At 43.7% G+C, this 22529-nt stretch overlaps 1 protein-coding gene across 2 annotated transcripts in view; it reads right to left on the reverse strand.

Moving 5' to 3' along the window:
- Positions 1 to 22529, reverse strand: part of SP4 (Sp4 transcription factor) — an 83836-nt gene that overhangs the window by 23271 nt on the left and 38036 nt on the right. For both annotated transcript variants that reach the window (XM_040965156.1, XM_040965157.1), the window contains one exon: positions 1483 to 1711. In XM_040965156.1, the coding sequence (XP_040821090.1) occupies positions 1483 to 1711 (229 nt within the window). The remainder of the gene's footprint in view (positions 1 to 1482; positions 1712 to 22529) is intronic.

Genomic DNA, 22529 nt, shown 5'->3' on the forward strand with positions numbered 1-22529 from the left:
AAAGGGAGAAAAACTGACAAAAACAAACAAAAAACACACAAAAAAAACAGAACTTCAATAAAGCAAAAGATACTACCAAAACAGCATATAAATACAATCCACCCAATGGGACACAATTATTAAGTCACATATATAACTAAGGGACTTGGGCCCAGCGCCGTGGCCTAGTGGCTAAAGTCCTCGCCTTGAATGCCCTGGGATCCCATATGGGCGCCGGTTCTAATCCCGGCAGCTCCACTTCCCTTCCAGCTCCCTGCCTGTGGCCTGGGAAAGCAGTCGAGGACGGCCCAAAGCTTTGGGAACCTGCACCCGCGTGGAAGACCCGGAAGAGTCTCCTGGCTTCGGATCAGCATAGCATCGGCCGTTGCGCTCACTTGGGGAGTGAATCATCGGATGGAAGATCTTCCTCTCTGTCTCTCCTCTCTGTATATCTGCCTCTCCAATAAAAAATAAAATAAATCTTTTAAAAAATGCACATTTGTTTTTGAATATCTGTGGGCTGCAGTAGTAGGCTGAGAAATGAGACTCCTACCACTTTTCACTCTTTACACGGCCACAACAGAGCCTGGCTAGGCTAGGGGGTAAGATCTTTCTCTGGCCTATCCCATGGTGGCAAGCACCCAACTACTTGACTCGTTGCTGGCTACAGCCTCATGGGATCAGCATCAGTCAGCTGCTGCAGTCAGGTGTCCAGTGATGTGGCATAGGAGGCCAGTTTGAGCCTAGATGTTCCACTTTGATCCACTTTTCTGTTAATGAGCCTAGAAAGGCAACAGCAGATGGCTCAAGCAACTGTAACCTGCCTCTCATGTGGAAGTCCTGGATGGAGTTCCTGACCCTGGCCTGGCCCAGCCCTAAGCACTGCAGCCATCTGAAGAGTGAACCAGTACTCTGTCTTATCCTCTGTATTTGTAACTTTGCCTCTGCAATAAATAAATAAACCTCATACACACTCAAACTCTCTCTCCCTTTCTCTCTCTCTTTAGCCAGGAGTGGAGTCACAGGTACTCCTATGAAGGGGCACAGGCATTTTCACCAGCATCTTCTCTGTTATGGCCAATGCTCATCCCTGATGTGTGAGTTTCATGTCAACAAAAATTTGGGGAAATTTACATAATAAATGATAAAAGGAAGCTGTTAATAAGATAGCATCAGGTACAAGGTAGAGGACCAGTCCAATCCCATTCCAAGAAGCCCAACGTGATTTCCTCATAATTCATCTCAACTCCTGGGTGGTCATCAAGGAAGCTGAGTGGGGTCCAGGGACCAAGGGACTCTGGGATGCCTGCCAAAAAGACAGAGGATGGAAAGAGGGAGGGAGAAAGGAAGATGTAGAGAGAGAAAAAAAGAGGGATAGAAGAAGGAATGAAGGAAGGAAGGGAGAGAGAAAGATAGGAAGAGAGGGAGAGATGGAGGGAGGGATGGAGGGAGGGAGGGAGGAAGGGAGGGAGGGAGGGAAGAAGCTGAAGACAGAGCATTTACCTGCCTTCCCCTTCCCTGCAGTTGGGACAGGAACATGCAACTCTTCGGAGCCTCTTGCCAGGCTGCACCTCCTGATCAGAAGCTGGCTGGCCTTGCTGCAAATGCACTTGTGTGAGTTGGTCAGGACTAACAGCACCTATCGTTGCATTAGCAATTCCTCCCACTGCTACGGTGACAGGAGCTATAGTAGCTTGCTGGACTTTTACTCCATCTTGTCCTTGCTGCTGACCTAAAAAGAGAAGAAAAAAAAAATCAAAATACAGGAGAGAACTATCATGTTTTCTATTCTTTAAATTTCATTTCTTTAAATGATATTAAAAAATCCTTGTGGACATTTCAAAAGTAATGAATTTTTTTTTCTAATAATTAGTATATAGTACAGAAGCAAATGGTTTAACAACTAGACCAATCCTCCTAAAATAAAACTTTCTTAATTAGGAGCTCAGATTGCCTCTTTCTCTAGCTGAGGAGACTGCACATCAATCTATAACTCTCTTTGTGGCTCAGTTTCTCTTTCTCTCCGTAAAATGCCACTCATTCACCGCCCTGAGACACTGTGAGCCTTCCCATCTACTTGAAAAGCACTCCCAAATCCTTAGATATAAGCTGCTATGTGGAAACAAAACATTATTACCACTTCCACAGTGAGTAAGTATCTCATGCCAAAAAACAGTTTTTTTAGTATATACACAATTAGGTGACTATTGAAGTGCAACACACTTACAATTAGGGCTTACTACAATTTGACTTAGGATATGCCTACTAAAGTACAAAGACAGGATATTACTCCTTTATTTACTTATATGCTTAAATTTCATCTGTCTGCTTTTAAAAACTTGGCTTCATTAAATATGGTAAATAACATTAATCATGCACAATATAACCAAAAAATTCTTATTTGCAATGGCTCAATTCTAGCCTGATTTATAGACAAGTTCCCTTAATCATCACCCTTTCTTATTTTTTTTTAAAGATGTACTTATTTTTATTAGAAAGTCAGATTTACAGAGATAGGAGAGACAGAGAGAAAAGATCTTCCATCTGCTGGTTCACTCCCCAAGTGGCTGTAACAGCCAGAGCTGAGCTGATCTGAATTCAGTAGCCAGGAGCTTCTTCCTAGTCTCTGACGTGGGTGCAAGAATCCAAAGCTCTGGGCAGTCCTTGACTGCTTCCCAGGCCACAAGCAGGGAGCTGAATGGGCAGTGGAACAGTTGGAATTCGAACCGGCACCCATATGTGATCCTGGAGCATGCAAGCTGATGACTTTAGCCACTACAGCCAGGTTTGGACCAGGCAAAGCCAGGAGTTTGGAGTTTCATCTATGTCTTCCACATGGGTGGCAGTGGCCCATGAACTTTAACCATTTTCTGTCACTTTCTGAGATGCACTAGCAGAGCAGGGGACCTGAACTTGCAGTTTGATAAGGGATGCTAGGACATCTTATGTGGCAAGGACAGCCTAACACACCATATCAGGACTACGGCCTCCCACTCTTTCATGTGATTCTCCAGTCCTTCCAATAGATGTGAGAATAACAAGTATGAGAACGAGCTAAAAAGAAAATACCAATTTTTGAAGGCATGTTCCATTTCAGAGACTTGAGGTAAGGATTCAGTAAGCCAATCTCACAAAGCCCTTTTCATGCTAACTACTTTTACCATTAGTCTCTAACGAGTTGAGTAGCAATACAATAGTAAGATATGCTAGCAGAAGCATGAGAGTCCTGAGGACAAAGGATACGAGGATCTATTTGACAGTTGCACGTGTTAGTACTTTCAACACATGGAGCAACCCAGAGAAGACAGTCAAAATTACCAAGTGTAGAGACCAGCACATTCTCTATCCCACCCCAAACCAAATACACTCTCCTCTGCCTCCAGAGGACTCTGAGCCCTCTGGTCGCAGCCAGCCACAACTAAAACACATCGGAGCTGTGCCTGGGCTTCCACGCAGACTGGTTCTAGGATACCCACAAACACCAAAATCCATGCAGATTCGAATCTGTCACACAAAACGATGTAGCATTTGCATTTAACTTTTAACAAACCCTTGGATTCGTTACAATGCTACATTAACACTCCTTATGAGGTACTGTTTAGGGAGTAACAACAAGGAGCAAAAAATCTGCATATACGCTCAGTAGACATGAGTTTTTTTCCCCCAAAATACTTTCCATTGAGTCCCTGAATGTGAATCAGGAACTATAGAGGTCAACTATGTCTGTTGTTACTGTTTCAACAAAAGCAATGCCTGGCTTCCTAGAGGAAGATGAGTAGACTTCAGTAGACTGAAGTTCACATTTTCATTCACACGTAAGAACATGGTGTCGCAAGGCAATCAATGCAAGCAAAGCCAGAGGTTGTAACGTAAGGACTGTGCGTTTTCTGCACCTCTACATACTGACCGCCCTCAGATCCAATTGAGTTGTTTCTAAACATCAGGCTGACTTTCCACGGCAGAGGCTTTACAAAGCAGTATGTCAATGCAATGCATAATCATATCAGTGTGTGTTTTCGAGGACATGCAGATTTGACAGTAAACTACATCCTACAAGGATGACTTGGCTAAGCAAACTATTCAGTGACCCTGGAAGCACTGGGAGGAATAAAAAAAAATTAAAAAAACCCATTTCTGGCAAGTAGAGCCTATGTAAGGAGTCGTACAAAAAGTCTCCACGGCACAGTTCCTACAGACGTATGGGTACATTATTAGTATTTTTCCATCCCTTAATGCCATGAGCTATTTCTGGCCACACTTTTTCCAGCTATTGTTCGTGTAGCAGTCTGCCATTCCTCTCAGACTGGACCCATAATCAGATGACATTCCTTATGCTAATGAGCTCCTGGAGATCTCTGATGCTGCAAGATCCACTGATAGGTTCCTCAAGCCTCTGGTTGTGACAACTGATTTGTCCAACACCTAAACAATGCAGCAAGTTACTTCAGTGATTATTAGGCAAATCACATTTGGATTAATATATTTAAGTCTAGGGCTGACACTGTAGCATAGTGCGCAGGCACTGGCTGCAACGCGAGCATTTCAGGAGAGCACCAGTTTGCAACCTGGCTGCAGCACTTCCTATCCAGCTCCCTACTGATGCGCCTGGGGACACAGTGGAGGATGGCCCGAGTGCTGCCACCTATGTGGGAGACCTGGACAACGTTCCAGGCTCATGGCTTTGGCTTCCCACAGGCCTGACTGTTGAGGTCATTTGGGTAATGAACCGGTGGATAACGGATTTGTCTCTCCTTCTTCCTGATTCTGCCTCTCAAATAAACAAATGCATCTTTAATATACATTCATACATATATACACATACATATATACATACACATAAAGCTTGGTAACCCTGACTTCCTCACCTAGATATCCCATAGACAGCTTAAGTTCAATAAACTACTAGTTTCACTTCCATAACCACCTTAGCACACCAAACTGTACATGAAAACCTTCAAGGCATGCCTGTGCTTACCTCTACTTCCCTATCCCACCTCACCTCTTAGTCTCTCGCTGCACCCTTGGTCCTTCCTCGGGTCCACCAAGCTCATTTCCTTCTTTCCTTGGGGCTTTTGCCCATGCCACCCAGCCTTGGTAAGCATGCATTTGCCCTCAGACCTTCACACAGCTGACTCCTATGTGGTGTTCTGCCCTCAGGTCCATTCTTGACCACACCAAGTGGCTCCTCTCTGCCCACCTTTGTATCGCCACCCAGGTTCATCTTGCTAGTTTTGAACTACTTTGCTGTTTCCTGTGTCTAATCCATCTTCACATCCCTTCTTTATGTTAACCATCATGAAAGCACAAGTATTTACTACATTCACTGCTTTCCGGTGGGCATCTGGAACAATGTCCAACACACAGTTGCCACTGTTACACAGCCTTAATGGGGTATGCGTAACATGCAAAGTACGTTCCTGCTTTCTCAGATGCTGTTCCCAATCTCCTTATTACCCATGCCTAAAATCCTCTATGCCTATTACATCCCACAAATGTTAAGTTATAAAGGTATATGTCTGTTTCACCTCTTGCATCAATTTTTTTATTGCCAAAACTACCATGTTATGCCAGGTTCCCGTCACTTCCCACCTCTACTGGCCTACATGGACCCTTCTGTCCAAATGCATCCTTCCAATTGCTGCCAGAAACATCAGAACACTCTGGTAGGGCATCCACTCCCATGCTCCACAACTCTCAGTCACTCCTCGAATGATCACAGCCTGCTATTCCAAAACTGCACCAAACGAACTTAACTCCTGCTGCACAGGCTGGCCCTTTGTAAATAATCTGCATATTTCTTTGAGAAGTGCAACGAGAGAGAAAAGGGACAGACACTTGGAAACAGACACGCTCCTATCCCTAAACTTCCCTCAGCAGCTGTGACTGGACCAGGCTGAAGCTGTGGTCAGAGAACTCAATCCAGGTCTCCATGTGGGTGTCAGGGACCCAATTACTTAAACCATCAATGCTACCTCAAGGGAAGCTGGGGTCAAGAACTGGGGTCACGGTATCCCAAATGGCTACCACCCAAACCTCTGCACAGCCAAGCCAGCGTGCACTTTCTCCAGGAGCACTGTAGGAGTGCTCTGCTGCAAAGGACATCACTGACTACTCCCTCCTGGAGAAAACGTGACTCTGAGCTAACCTGTTACATCCTCAGTAGCCCATTCACTAAGAAAATTGATCTATACTAGCTTCCTTTACTTACCAATTCCCCTCCCCTACTCAAAACTCCTAAAATTAGGCTGCCACCCCATCATGCTGCTGAATATGACACAGGTTACTAATGATTCTTGGCAGATAAATCCAGAGGTATTCTTTCTTGATCTTTCTCCCAACACTTTGGAGCCCCTGAGCTGCCAACCCCACACTCTCTTCTTGAAATGTACATCCTTTCAGTGGTTCACTGACCAATGGTTTTCAGGTAGCCCTGCTTCTCAGCCCTCCCCCAGCAAGACCACTGCCACTCCTCTCTCCCTCTGCACTTCCCATTTGCAGATCGTCTGCACATCTCCTAGGGAACATTTCCATCCAGATTCTCACACGCAATCTAACACACCTAACCTAAGTTCTTTCTCACTGTCCACCTGCTTCACTCCTGTCCACCCCTTGCATCCTCCACAACAACAGCACTTACTGTTGCATACTTACAAAGTGATCAGGCATTTTACTGACATTTTTAGACCTATGATTTTATCCACTTTCTTATGGAATGGGTCCTACCCCTACCCAAATTCAAGAAGAGGAAATGGAGATCCAAGGCTACATCACAGAACACCCTGCATCATAACAGACAGGTGACAGAGCTGGAGCTGGGTCTGAAATCAGTGTCTTTAATTCCAGTGGCTGTTCTCTTGCTACATTTAAACTGATTAGCAGCTCCCACTAAGTCAAACTCTCACAAATCTGTCGTTGTCACCATCCCTCCTGCGTGCACACTCACGGAGACTCTTAGCACTATGTCAGTTTTTCCCCTTCTACACTGCATCTACACTGCATTCAGAGTTCAAGAAAGTCACTGGGTAACTCCACACATTCCCAATGTCCACATTCCCAAGCTCTGGACATAAAGCTCTTGCTTACCTCCACATTTCCTGTGGTACTTCCACCTCCTACAGTGAAATCCTAGTTCCTGTAAGCCACTGTGCTCGTCCCTGGGTCTTTGAATAATACAGCAGAAATCTAGGACATTCTCTCACCCAGAATGTCCATCTCCTTCGGTCTGGCAAGAGCCTATTAGATTGTGACCCCTCTGGAACCAGTAAGTTCCTCTGTGAGTCTGTGGTGTTTACTTGTTCCCAATATTCCCATAATATCACAGGGGTAATTTTATTATAACAACGGAAAGCTACAGAGTAAACATAATACTATCTGCTTATCTTTTCTTTCCAACTAGACTGTACATTCTTTCCTCCCTTTCTGTGTTAGACTTCTCAGCCAATGATGGGCCAACACACTAGGTCCCTGATTTAAATTAGTATTGTCAGGATAGGGATTTCTCCTAAATTTTTTAGTAAGATGACCTGGAGTTAGATGACTACTAATTAAAGAAAGAGTGAAATTTACATGGATAAGATACTACTACTATAAGCCAATTGGAAAAACTAGAACCAAAGCAAAAAAATAAGTGTAGGAAAAACACATTATATAAGAAAAACAGTATTGCATATTTGAACAATTTCACTGACAGAGTAAGAAGCTATCCCAATGACAGAGATGTGAAAGGATAAATCATTATAGAAACATAGTAAACTTACATCTGTAAATACTGTCATCACAGGACTGTATGAACATTTACCTATTATTTTTCTTCTGAAAGTGTGGTATCTAACCCCTCTCCTGTTATTGAAATTGTTTTCAAAAATAAATCAACATATGAAAGAGTTATCTGTATCCCTACGCTTACTGCAGCTCAATTCACAAAAGCTAAGATATGGAATGGCCCCAGATGTTCATCAACTGATGAGCAGATAAAGAAAATGTGCATTAAGGCCTGGCATGATGGCTTAATTGGCTAGATCCTTCCACTGAAAGCACCAACATCCCATACAGGCACCAGTTCATGTCCTGAATGCTCTACTTTCCATCCAGCTCTGCTATTGTGGCCTCGGAAGGCAGAAATGCAGCCAGGGATAACAGCACAGTTGCTCAGTCATACAGCAAAGAATTAAACTGCTAGACGGTCAACATTTAGAAAGGGTCCTTGAGGAAGAATTCCTTTTGTCTTGCAAAAACTTCCCTGTAGCACTAGTTGAGTGGTGTCCTGTTCTAGTACAGTGAGAGGTCATACTGCCATTAAGCTTAGGGGAAAAAGGAAAAGCAGGTTTATTTGGTAAAGCAAAACAACATATTCCATAGACTGGTGGATTCTGAGGCAGGGGGCACATGACTAGGCCAACAAAGTATGACCTAACTCCATGAAAAACCTGAAGGTCTTAGAATTTAAATATTTTTCATTCCACCAAGCAGATGCTGTCTCTTTCTGTCACCATATTCAACATAAATTATGTATATCAAAGGCTGGTCAAGGTGAATGGCATCTATGTGGTTTTGTGTCATGTGTCCATTGGCTATGAAAGCTCCTGGTACCTAGCACTTGCTCAGTGAATGTTTCCTCAATGTTCTAAAACATAAGCAACTTTTTTTTTCTTAAGAAACAAGGGGAATAGTACATCACAAGACTATAAATTATTAGTTAATACACACATGGATACGAGATGGTAAGAAATGGCAAAAGTAGCCATGTACCACAGCTTCCTCCGGCTTCACTCACACGGAGTGCAGAACCCTGGATGTAAACTACCACCTGCCACTGAAACCACTCTACTGCCTCCTGCTCAGGTGTCGGATTCATCCTGTAACACTTTTCACCCCCACCTCTGGTAACACCTTTTCTGAAAAGAGTACTGTAAGTTAAACCTTTAACAGGGACATGTAAACGTGCCGTTAAGAGAATGGGCTAAGACTTTCCCCCTCTGTACCTATTTGAATACCCTGGTGTTATGGATAAAATTTTTTTAATTTCTTCCTCCTCTGATTTTAAAAGCTGTGCATGCTGATTACAGACGCCTCTGAAGCAGGAAACACAAGTGGCCACACAGTAATTTTCCCAGATTATCACTATCATCAGCTTGATGTATTTGCCTCCTATCTTTCTTCAGAGCTTTTGGATAATGATGTAGTTTTACCAAACAATTCCGTAGTCTATCCTGCTATTATTTATTCACTTAGTAACAAAAGGACTTTAACGGTGGGGTGCAGTGTTCAGCACCCATTAGCCAATAACCAACACTGGCAGGGACAGAGCAGGCTGGCAGGGCACAGAGGCCCAGCCAGGAAGTTTGAGGCCAGAACTCGTGCCCAAGTGCTGATCTGGTTGCACACTTACTTCATGTTGGCAGGTCCCTGGGCACAGAACAGAGGCCAGGCCCTTTTGGGCTCCAGGATGAACGTGACAACAGCCGCGGAGCGCAGAGAGAAAGGAAGCTGCCCAGAGTCCTTCTCTTCAGCTTCTGAAGGTTGTGCTTGGCTGGTTCTGACAGGAGATCATCACGGGCCGTGTCAGCTACTGCAAAGAAATCTCTTGGACAAGGACCACCCAGAGTTGGAAGACAGAAAAGTGAAAACACTCTATGCCTATTTTTAACTAATGTGTTTCTCTGGTAGGAAAGACTATGGAAGGACAGCTTCTGACCCAGACTCCTGTATTGAACACAGTGGTTTTCCCAAAAACATGATATGCAGTACCAGAGACGTGGCGCCGGGTGGTACGTCAGACTTGCTTCTCATGTGCACGGATGTTTCTGGCTTTCAAAGACATCCTTTGGGATCACAGTGCAGAAAAAAGCCTGGGCCCTGGTCTCAAGTAGAGGTCTAGAGGTAACAGCACTGTGCAAACTGTCATTCATGCCAGTTTTCCAGAATGATGTGTGTGTGGCCCCAGGCTCCAGGCCCCACTCCAGGGAGTGAGTGGAATAGTTCTGGATGGCAGCAGACCAGCAGGCTCAAAAGCCTTCATGCAAGGAGATGATAGGAGATCACATCCTGAAGAGATGGACCCTACTGCTGCTCTTCCTCCATGTTCTGAGTATGGGTGACTGGACCCTGCCACTTCTGCCCCCTGCAACACCTCCTTGCATCCTGTAACCCTAATGCTCTTGGCATTGCCAAGTACATGCCTCCCCGGAGCCCCGTAAGTCAGCCTCCTCTGAACACCCCCGAGGGGCCCTTCCCCCAGCACCCCGCCACAGTGGCAACAGAGTGAAAGAGCTCATTCGCTGGAACCTTTGTCCCGCCAGGTGTGGTTGCATGAATCCTTCTGCCATGGGTCAGAGCGTCCGTCCTACCTCAATGGGGTTTTTGACTATTTGAGAGGATGCCTCTTTGGTGTCATTTGGCCCAGCTGCCTGTCTTCAGATTTCTGAATCTCAACCATTGCAGAATCCCTCGGCCACAGGAATCAATCGACAGCCACATGTGAAAATCGACTCCTTCCTGTATTCTTTTGTCTTTTGCTGCTCTTGTTGGGAATCCTACTGTTTCTACAAGTCTCTTTTAAGTGTTTTGTCTGCACATGGAATAAATGTACTTCCTACCAAGGTGTCCTGGGCATCTTCCCAATTCCTTCAACTTATAATTTAGCTCCAGAGAACACACAGAATCGAACTCACAGCCAGTGCAACGCTAGGCGAATGTTTTACCAGTAGAGCCACACATTACTTACTTTAAGTGTTATCTAAGTTAAGTGTTATTTTTTGGGAAAAAAAAAATATTTCATAGGTGGACCCAGAGGTTAAACTAGTGGGTATGATCCTGGAAAAACCAACCACCCAGCTAAACATCCAAATACTATGCCTTGTGTGCTTTTCTGGTTGTTAGGGCTATGGAGGCATTCCTACTTTAAGGGGCACAAACCAATGTGCACTGTGTGTCAGAAATATGTTTATAGCTATGTTAACATTCTAGCACATCAAGTATGTGTGCACATTTGTTTTTAATATTTTCTGTATAAACTAAACTAGTTTCTTACATTTTTCTTTCAGGATATATAGGGACTCTGCGAGTTCTTCTGCCACGATGGTCTAGCTGGCAGAAGCAGAGGCAGTAAACAACGGGGCTGGCTGTCTGCTGCAATGCACCACAACGCCTGGGAGAATGTCACTGTCTAGAAACACACGTGTTATTTGGAAAGAAGAAAAAACACAGCAGTTCAATTCCTAACTTTTCTTCTCTTATTTCTTTAACGAAAAAAAAAAAGATCTGCACTGACTTTTCACGTGCCTATTCTGGTTTTAAAAATTAGCCAGAAGCTATGTGTTTTTCCTTACTAGCTACTTCTTTACTATGGTTAAAAAAAAATTCTCCAAGTTGCTACAAATTCGGTTAAAATTACACAAGAACTGTGTTACAGTTCATCATAAACAAATTCCATAATTTACACAGCGATTTGTTTTACTATTCATGCTTAAGTTATCTCCAAATATGCCTTACAAGTCATACATATCATAAATGATAAGCAACCTGCACAAAAGCATTTTTTCTATTATTTTAAAATCTTCTGTAACCCTTTACTAAATAAACTTGTGAAAGACTAGCCAAGTCAATTTGGAAAAACAGTATAATAAAAATTTTATAAGCTATAATAATTAAAACAATACAGTAAAATGACAACACAGGATTTACAACAGTTACAAAATGAGCTTGAAAAAGTTCAGGCAAAAACGGAATCATAATGATCTGCATTTTTTCATAAACCCTTGAAACTCGTGTGTGTGTGTGTAAATTTAGTTCTGGTAAAAATGACACCTAGAATCCAGGGAAAGGAGGAAATAAGTGTGTGTTCTGGCTTGAAACCACTGGCTTCCAGGGTATGCACAGAGGGGAGTAGGTTCACATTTTAATCACCGTTCACAAAGCAATCAGCTAACACAGGCTTTTAAAGCCCCGAATATGAAAACAAAAATCAGAAACAAAACATAAAACAATAATGCTGGGAGACAACACAGAAGAGCTGTAAGTCTTCTTAAAAATATTGATAAACTGGGGCCCGGCGCGGTGGCGCAAGTGGTTAAAAATCCTCACCTTGCACGCCCGGGATCCCATATGGGCGCCGGTTCTAATCCTGGCAGCCCCGCTTCCCTTCCAGCTCCCTGCCTGTGGCCTGGGAAAGCAGCTGAGGACAGCCCAAAGCTTTGGGAACCTGCACCCGCATGGGAGACCCGGAAGAGGCTCCTGGCTTCGGATCGGCATAGTATCGGCCATTGCGCTCATTTGGGGAGTGAATCATCGGACGGAAGATCTTCCTCTCTGTCTCTCCTCTCTGTATATCCGCCTTTCCAATGAAAAATAATAAAAATAAATCTTTAAAAAAATATTGATAAACTGGACTGTATCTGAACTTCAGTTTCCTAAGATTATAAAACTCCATCCTATTGTGCTTAGAACAAAGTCTGTGAAATCATTCAATTCTTGATGCTGACCCTTTCCACACACTCCAGGACCCAAACACGTCTCTACCATCCCTCACCATTTGTACTTTTGTCCAAAGCATCGTTTTCTCACATTTAACCACAATAGTTTCCTACCTAGTCTCTGGGCCACCGCTGCCCTCTAGACTAATGTCACCTTCACAGTGCAGCCTTCCAACCCTCAAGTGCTCTATCTGAAATCCCCTCCCCTTCATAGCAGGACCACTCACTCCCCTTACACTCCACCTCACTTTTCCACAGTCCACAAACCAACACAGCATGAACAGTCAGTGACTACGAATAAGGGAACAGCTGAGCGACAGTGGGACAGTTATACCACAGAATGTCTGTACATTCAGAAAGCTTGAGAAATCTTTGTTACCAACAGTAAGATAAACTTCTTGGAAACATTAGATTGTGTGAAAATAACTGAGATGCTAACAAATGCATACATTATGACAGTAGATAGCTTACAGCGCACAATGATATTCAAGTGCAGCAAACAAGTCACAAGTGTCTAAATGGATCTTCAACAAACGGATAAAGACAGCTACCTCTCCCGGGGGATCTAGACATGGGTGTTCTCAGGGAGAGCTCTGGTCTTTGCAAGGGCTGCAATGTTTCACTCTCCAGAACGAAAAGGCAAAGTTCAAGCCTGGGCTTGGAAGTAAAGATTATTTAAAAAAAAAAAAAAAACTCTGGTAACCAATAGACCCAACATGGCATTTCTTTCTTGCTTTTGTTAGTATTTATCATTCCTAGCTGGGCTGAACGTGTTTTTCGAATGTTTACTGAACTCCTGAATATTCTTTCTGACCCATGTGTTTACACACGGATCTTCTGGTACTCAAGGCTGCTTTCCGGAAGCTCTGTTCAGGACCCTCTATCTAACCTGCTGAAAATAGCTCGTAGAATGGATACATTTTCCAAAGAAAACATGGCTTGGTAACAGTCTTTTGGGGTAAGGGGGAGGAAAAATAAAATTCTTTTTTTTTTAGAGATTTATTTTTATTATTTTTTCATTGGAAAGGGGGATATACAGAGAGGAGAGACAGAGAGGAAGATCTTCCATCCGATGATTCACTCCCCAAGTGAGCGCAACGGGCCAAGACTATGCCAATCCGAAGCCAGGAGCCTCTTCCGGGTCTCCCACGAGGGTACAGGGTCCCAAAGCTTTGGGCTGTCCTCAACTGCTTTCCCGGGCCACAGGCAGGGAAGCGGGGCTGCCGGGATAGAACCGGCACTCATATAGGATCCCGGGCGTGCAAGGTGAGGACCTTAACCACTGTGCCACCGCGCCGGGCCCAAAAAATAAAATTCTTATGGAAAGAATTATTTGCAAGTTTTCTTTAATAATAAATGTTAAGTTACATGATTACAGCAGTGAAACCGACCCACAAATTGGAAACACAAAACCAAATCAATGATCTATCTACTTAAATGGCCTACTTATTAAAACAACTATGCAGCAGGTATGTATCATAGGTTATACTATTTTAGGTATGTGTGTTGCATAATTGTATTTTGTAAAAATAAAGTTGAAAGTGTATTTCTTCTACTAAAATGGGTCAGGAAAAACAAAAACTGTGCCTTTCTGTAACACAAAACTTGCCATGGGACCATGGGCAATTTTACTGCTCTGAACAAAACCGAAGTGCTGCCTGTCTCATCCTATTTGGCTTGATTTCCTTTACATGAAGCTTAGGGGTCTGTCTTCTTAACACCACATGTAATTTTCAACAAACACTCTCAAAGAGGATTCTGCTTGTTTTGTGATCTGACTTCAGCAAGAAGGCTATATTCTTTAACATGAATACAGACAGCCAAATATGCCTAGGGCTTGGTGGACAGAAAGGAAAAATGACGAATGACTCTTAATAGGTCTGGAGCTCCTTTATGAAGTCTTGAGATGTCTACCTTTGACTGTCATACTGGTCGTCCTGTTCTGTGAATATACCAAAAGCTATTGAATGTATTACTCTAAACTGTTTCTATTACTTTTAAGGAGCTTAAAAAAAAACTTTTTAAAAGTCTGCTTCTATTGGTTTGGTCCCTTTAAACCAGTGATTCTCAAACAGAGGTAACACATGTCAGACCCCCAAAGCAAACAAGTGCTGGCCGGATGCGTCAGCAGCCCTGTGGGTAGGACATCTGCTGAAGCTGAGCTTCAGAACAACTCATGCCCTGAAGTCTCTCTGTGAGGCTACAAAATCTACACGGGACAGAAGAAATGGGAAAAGGTTGAGTAATGTGTAACAAGTTACATTCCAATCAGAGGGAAAAGATCTGGTGTTCTACATACTAGGGTGACTGTAATGATAATATTCTGTGTGTCTCTTTATTAAAAAAGAGGGGGTGATTTTATTTTGAATGTTTACACTGTGAAAAAATGTTAGATGTTAAGAGGCAAATGTGCTTATCTTGACTAGACATTACACAATCTATATAAGTGTTGAAACATAAATGATATCCCAAACATGCACTTTGGTTCTATCAAAATCAAATTAAAGTTCTATCTATTAAAAATGTCTTAATATTTTAAATAATACAAGTTACAAAAGTCTCCAATAGAACAGAAACAACATGAGTGAATTCCACTATGGGATACAGAGCAGCACACATCTGGGGAGGAACTCCGAGAGCTTCAACAGATGCATGACCAGAGGGTTCCCACAATGCACTGACAACAAAAGCTAATCTGTCTGAAAATGTTGATTATTAATTAAAAATACTCCTCCACCAGTAAATTGTACCACCTGCTTTCCTATGAATGAACTAGTCTGAGGAATGACTAAGTGTCCCTTGCTCCTCCAAAAATGAGAACAAACCACATAAGCCAATGCATTCCCTGTGTGTTTACTTGCTGTGGGTCATGAGTCACTGAGCAGGTACTACATATTTCAGCAGAGCCCACAGGTCAAGCCCGGGCCTCTGCAGGCAAAGGAACTTGCCTGTGAGTTCCGATTCTCTCTCCTGCTTCTTCCTTTGAGGGCTTGGGAGCGATGGGAATTAACCAAGAGTATGAATGAGTTTTCAAAAGTTAAAAGGAAAATGAAAATAATGAAAAAACTAGCATGAATTCCAAGGGTTTTTAATTTGGGGGGACACCAAAATAAACTTACTGACTTGTTATAACATATCTGAAGAGGATCTGCATTGCAGTTATGAAGAGTTTCTTTCACAGCAACATGAATTCTACCAGAATATAATTTACAAAGAAGTTTGGGTGGAAAAATTGGGAAATCACCAAGGTTTTGCACGAATGTATGAGGGCAATGCCTCCCAAAATTAGTGGCTAACTTACTTGAAGAATGGATGACACAGAGGAAGCTTGCATCAGCAAAATCATCCAGAAAAATCTGCAAGGAAAAATGACCTCTGTCACCCTGTCAGGTGAGACCCTCTACGAACAGCAGAAGCAGCAGCCAATGCTACACATCTGTTGGTTCAGTTCACACCAATTCTGACTGGAAAAATATTACAATGCAGCCACTTTCTGCTCAACAGGTGCAAAAACAGCGATATCCAGATCAACTGAAGACTTATCTAGAGAAATTTTCAAATCCCATTCATTTGAAAAGCACAGAGAGGCAGGTGGCCAGTTAACTGAAAGAGAGAGGTTCCCTTCTGCCTGCAATGGCTGAGACTGGGTTGAAGCTGGGAGTGGAAGAAGTCAGTCCATACCCCATGTGAGTAGCAGGAACTCAGCCAGCTGAGCCACCCCATCCCCATTGCATCATGGGTCTGTGGTGCTGGGCAACTGCAGTCAGGTGCTGGGGGCTGGAAACTGAACACAAGTACTCCAAAGCGGGACATGGGCTGCTTGTCCACTAAACTACATACCAGCTGCTCATCAATGGGAACGGTAAACAATTCAGACATCAAGATCCTGAAGAACCTCTCGGAGGAACCCTTAACAGGAGGTAAAATACGGCCTTAGGACTCTAAAGACAATGTACAATCAGAGCAAGTTCAAGTGTCTTGAACTTGACAGAGCTTATGTTGGGCAACAAAGTTTCCATCTTCACCTCTTCATCCTCCCATGAAGTCCGCTCTCAAAACAGCACATGAAGCACAGTATCTGCAACGCAATTAAAATTCAAAAAGAACACTGACTCCAGTAAACCTGCAACTGCAAGACGTGCCAACTGTAAATAGCAACAGCCACTTAGATTTCTCCAAGTTCTAGCTGGCTGTACACAAACTGAGCACACAATAGAGGTCTGTTTATTCGACAAACATGTCCGGAGGACCTGCTGCTATGAGCTTAACACTGCTGGGGAAAACCAGGTAAGACCTAGCCCTAAACTTACCTGCAGTGGGAACAAACGCAAGTGATTATGAATTATGTACACCAACAAAAATGGGTCTACAATGGCTTTCTCTCACAGAGGAAAGAGACTGACTTGTCAAGGAAATGAAGGTCATGGGCAGGGGAGGAAGCTGACAGGTGGAGAGAGAGCAGGAGATGGCAGGCGTGTGTGGAGCCCTGATCCCGACACAGGGTACTGCTGGAGACAGAGGCTCGGAGGAAGGAACTGGGCTTGGAGGGAGAGTTGAGGGAGGGCTTTAACCAACTTCTGAAAGTGACTTTCTCCCTCATGACTGACTGCCATGAAATAAACACTGTTTGCTGAGTTTACTAAAGGCCAGAACAGAGTTCAACTATTTTCAACTCACCCTTCGTTATTTGACACAAGCTCCCAAAGCTTAGGAAGGTATCTCATGCAGCCATTAGGGAGTAAAGGCACCACTGCACCCAGATCGCCAGAATCCAGAGACCCTCATCCCTGCCCAGCTGATCACATTCTCATCTTGGAAGCTGAGGCTATTGCTAGGGATCAATACGGTCAGCTCAAAGACCACCAGGCGCAGCTCTCTGAAGCCCCTCCAGGAACCGGAAGGAAAACTGCAGTCACTTAGGTGGTGCGCTGGTGGCGGCCCCCATTTGAAGCTACAGAGGTGGCCATCAACTCATTCATGTTTACCACAGCACAGGTATGGACATTTTTTTAAATGTGCCCCCAAATCCATGAGCTGAGCCCTATCAAACTGAAGAAAGCAAAAGCAAGAACTCACATATTCCCACATACTAAGTACCAAGGTGGGGGCAGCACACAGAGCGCTGACTGTAAGGTCACATGTGGGTGAACGCTCTTTATTGTACAATCCTAAGCTTAAACCTCTTGATTCTGAAGAGGGCATGAGGCGCAGCAGGGAAGTCATTGCTTAGAAGACAGTCGCGTCCTCGTCTCAGTCTGCGCTATCCTGCTCTGAGCCAGCTTGCTGTAAAGGAGCCGCTTGAGAAGCCACAGATTACGGCTCAAGCACGTGGGTCCTCACCTCCTCTGGGGGAGTCGGGGACAGATCCCTCAGCTCCTAGCTTAGGCTTGGACCAGCCCTGGCCAGAGCAGGCATTTGGAGAGTGAACCTGCAGATGAAAGAGCTCAGTCAATCAATCAACCAATCAATTTAAAAACAAATCTTGAGCCCGGTGTGATAGACTAGCCACATAAGTCCTTGCCTTGAATGCGCCGGGATCCCATATGTGCACTGTTTTTAATCCCAGCAGCCCTGCTTCCCATCAAGCTCCCCGCTTGTGGCCTGGGAAAGCAGTCGAGGACGGCCCAAAGCCTTGGGACCTTGCACCCGCGTGGGAGACCCGGAAGAAGCTCCTGCATCCTGGCTTTGGATCAGCATGGCTCCAGCTGTTGAGACCACTTGGGGCGTAAACCATCGGATGGAAGATCTTCCTCTCTGTCTCTCCTCCTCTCTCTATATCTGACTTTCCAATAAAAATAAAAAAATTTTAAAAAATTAAAATAAAAATAAATCTTGACATAACTTATTAACTCATAACATACACATTTAATAAATCTGTGTCACCAAGTTACATTACAGAAGCAGGTACTTGGTGCAGTGGTTAAGACCTGTTTAGGAGGTCTGCATCCCGTATCAGAACACACAGGTTCCAGTGCTGGCTCTGCTTTGGATTCTGTTTCTGTTAGTGCACACCGTGGGCAGCAGCAGGCGATGGCTCAGCTGGCTGACTGAGTTCCTGCCACCCGCGTCGGGCACCAGACTGAACTCCCGGCTCACAGCTTCAGCCAGCCACAGTCAGTGCAAGCATTTCACAAAGGAACCAGCAAATTAAAGACTCAGCTATTGATCTCTCTCTCCTCTTCCTGTCTTTCCCTAATGTAACTCTGCTTTAGAAGTAAATAAATTTTTAAAACAAGAAAGGAAAAGCATTCCTTCACAAGGAAGGAAAAGCATTCCAGTTTATAAATCAGCCCTTGTACATCCTAATTTTATAACTTCTTCAGAATTTGATTACTGAAAATCAGTTCTTTAATTGCAAAGGGAAATTAGAGATAAAACAGCAGTTTAAATTTACTTGTAAACAGAAAAACAAATGTAAATACAAATTCTAAATATACACACAAATTTCAATAATATAATAAACTAAAAGCAAACTAATAATTTTTACAAATTACATAGCAAACACAAACAGGTTATAAATTATGCAAAAATACACAAAATGCACACTAAATAATGACTAAACATGGCTACGTGCTTTGGGAAAACAGCAGTACAGACTCAGAATTAGTGCTCTAGAGATCAACAACGCTCCAGAAGTTAAAAGACCTGCATGAACGCTTACAAGAGTGTACAACACCAGTCCTGACGTTAAGTTTCTTTAAGTGTCCCTAGCCATTTTCTAAACTCATGTTCCATAGAAAAATCTTACTTTGTTAAGCTTAACTTGCAGCCTTGCTGCTTCTATTACGTGTTGCTGGAATAATGATTTTTTTTTAATGATGAAAATATCTAGTGTTAGTTTGTGATAATATGACATTCATTTTTCTCTAAAATTATTTGGTTACAGAGTATTATTAGACAATTCTCAGGGTTGCGAATCAGTAACAGGCATACAAATAGAAGTATTAAATTAGTATGTATTTTCCCTCAAAATAATCTTGTGTATGTGGGGCCAGCACAACAGCTCAATTGGTTCATCTACCGCCTACTAGTACCAGGATCCTACAATGGCACCGGCTGGGGTCCCAGATGCTCACCTTCCCATCTAGCTTTCTGCTTCTGGCCTGGGAAAGCTACAGAGGATGACCCAAATTCTTGGGCCCCTGTACCCACATGGCAGATCCAAAAGAAGCTCTTAGCTTTGGATTGAATCACCTCCAGTTTGTGGCCATTTGGAGAGTGAACCAGCAGATGGAAGATTTTTCTTTCTGTCTCTCCTTTTCTCTATAGATCTGCCTTTCCAATAAAAATAAATTAATCTTAAGTAAAAAAATAGTAACCTCTGTATAAAGCAGCTCCAGTTCATGCGGCCAGCCCAAAGGTGCTACAGCAAGCCTTTACTGCCTCCCTCACCCGGGCTAGGCATTAAAAACGATGGGAACACAGCCGACTAGGAGTTGGAGAACAAACTCAGTCAAAACACATAACCAGCCACTTCTGTTTGTTCTCACATTTAGGCAAATCACTGCCAACTGTCTCACCTCACTGTCCGCATAGGAAGAGTTCACCTATACAACCCTTTCCACCCTCAGAAAGATCTGAGTTTTTCTCTTAAATACAGTATGTGATCTTCTTTTTTCTAAGTTAATTTTTCCTCTTCGAATTCATTCTACATTGGATCACATTCTTTGAAGTCCTTGGTGAAAAACACTGAAGATGGAAAATCTGACTACTTCTATATGGAAATGTTTAATTTTGTTTACTTGACAGGCAGAGAGAGAACAGATATCTTCCATCTCCTAGCTCACTCACCAAATGCCCACAAAAGTCGGAGTTGGGTCAGGTCAAAGCCCAATCAGGTTTCCCTGTTGGGTGCCGGGGACCGACCGCCTGAGCCCTCACCGACTTCCCACAGTGCACATCAGCAGGAACTGGGAGTCAGAAGCACAGCTGGCGCTTGAACAGTGTCACTCTGACATGACACAGGACGTCAGTGTCACAAGGACCAGCTTCTTCCAGGTCTTCCACGCGGGTGCAGGGGACTAAGACCTTGGGCCATTCTCTGCTGCCTTCCCAGGCCACAAGCAGAGAGCTGGGCAAGGGGAGCACCCAGGATTGGACCTAGTGCCCACAGGGATAGTCTTCTCCATAGGCGGGAGACTGGTTTGCTATACCACTGCACAGGCCCCTAGTCTACAAACTTAAGATTCCTTCTAATCTTTTGGAGGCATAGTGAGTCACACTAAGTAATACCAGCATTGAACTGCTAAGAGCCTGTAACCTACAGTGGGCCCATCAGCTCTTCAAAGATCTGGGTTTTAGGAAAGCTATAAAATGATAACAATTGATGACAGAGATGAAAAGCCACAAGAGACACTAGGTAGGAAGGACACACTTTTACATTCTAAATGTTGAGGCCCTGAAAGAGAACCCTGAAAACAGAATGAATGAACTAGTCACAGGAACAGTCACTATAACAATATTTACTAATTAGTGAAACCTGCCTTGTTCCAGGCACTCTGCAAAGCACTTTAACGTAAATTATCCCAGCAAAGCAATATGATTATTGCCATTTTATAACCACTTATCTAGAGAAAAACTTCCTCAAGATTATTTAAGTGGTAAAAATTAAGACTTGATTCAAAGCCTAATTCCAGGGTTTGGCATAAAACTACAATCTGGTTAAAAACCATGAGGTGATGATGAAGATGAAGGCAGTCTACAAGGCTTCTGGTCAAGGTGACAAGCAGGAGGATCTCATAAAGGGAGACCAGGGCACCCAGGAAGGGCAGCAGGCTTGGAAAGGGAAATGAGATTGGAGCTCAGGGTATCAGAACCCCACTCAGACTCAGCACTGTCCTCTGCCCCGGAAGTCAGGCTCAGCACTCTCCCTCCACTGATGGCTGCCACTTCACATCCTGTCACTCTCACTCCTGACTCTTTGGAATGTCGTTTTCATCCTCACCTTCATCTCTGGTCCTGTGACTGAACACACGCTCCCGATGCAGCAGCCCTCTCTCTGGCTAACTCTGACCTCGCTAAGCTTCTGCTACACCTGGTAATAATTCTCAATATCCACTTGAGTTTCTAGACCGCCAAAAATCAAAGGAAAGAGGCTGCAGGAGTGCTAAGAACGCCTCACACTTTCCTTCAAAATGCAGCATTGACTAGACCACGGCCATGTCTCAGGATCCTTTCACGTGCCCTGTGCTGGGATTGTACATGTGGTCTATCCCTTCCTCAGCAGTTTCAAGTTTTCATCTCAGTTCTCAATCTTCATTCTCTTTTCCTTATACCTCACAATCAGTACACGATTCTGCCTTCCAACATGCCGAAAAAGCCTATCACTGGAATCTGTGTATTTATACAAATGCTTTTTAAATTCCATCTTAGAATCGCTTCCATTGGAAGCTACTATCTACTATCTCGGAAAACACATTCAGTTGTCCTTTACTCTTTTTCCCTAGCCCTCCTTTCTTCCCTCTCCATGGCTCCATCTTCTGATAAAATGAATCTCCTGGAATTCAGGTTAGCTTCTCTTATCTACTGTCCACGTTGTGCAGCCACAGGTGTGATTTTGACCACAATGCTATCTTTAAAGCCACCGGGAGGCTCCCTAACTTTCAGGATACAGTTTGATTGTCTTGTCACAGCAAAGGAAGAATCCTCATTGTCTGGCCCTGCACACCAAGACTCTGGAACCCACACTCTTGGTCAGAGCACACGAAGTCATCTGTAATCCAAACCCCATCTGACATCTGCCAGAAATATCCTTTCTCAGCCAACTTAACTTCCTTTTTCACTTTCTTGCTTTTAAGATTTATTCTATTGAGGCTGAACTATGGTATAGAGGGGTAGGCAGCGGCCTGCAATGCTGATATTGCATATGGTGCCAATTTGTGTCCCAGCTGTTCCACTTCCAATCTAGTTCCCTGCTAATGTGCTTGGCTAAACAGCAGAGGGTGGCTCAAGTGCTTGGGTCCCTGCACCCAGATGGGCAACCAGGAAAAAGCTCCAGGCTCCTGGCTCAGCCTGGCCTAGCCCAGGATCTTATGGACATTTGGGAATAGAAGATGGAAGACCTGTCTCTCCTTCTAACTC

Source organism: Ochotona curzoniae, unplaced genomic scaffold (genome assembly GCF_017591425.1).
Source record: "Ochotona curzoniae isolate NIBS_2020 unplaced genomic scaffold, NIBS_Ocur_1.0 scaffold_3835, whole genome shotgun sequence".
Classification (NCBI taxonomy): domain Eukaryota; kingdom Metazoa; phylum Chordata; class Mammalia; order Lagomorpha; family Ochotonidae; genus Ochotona; species Ochotona curzoniae.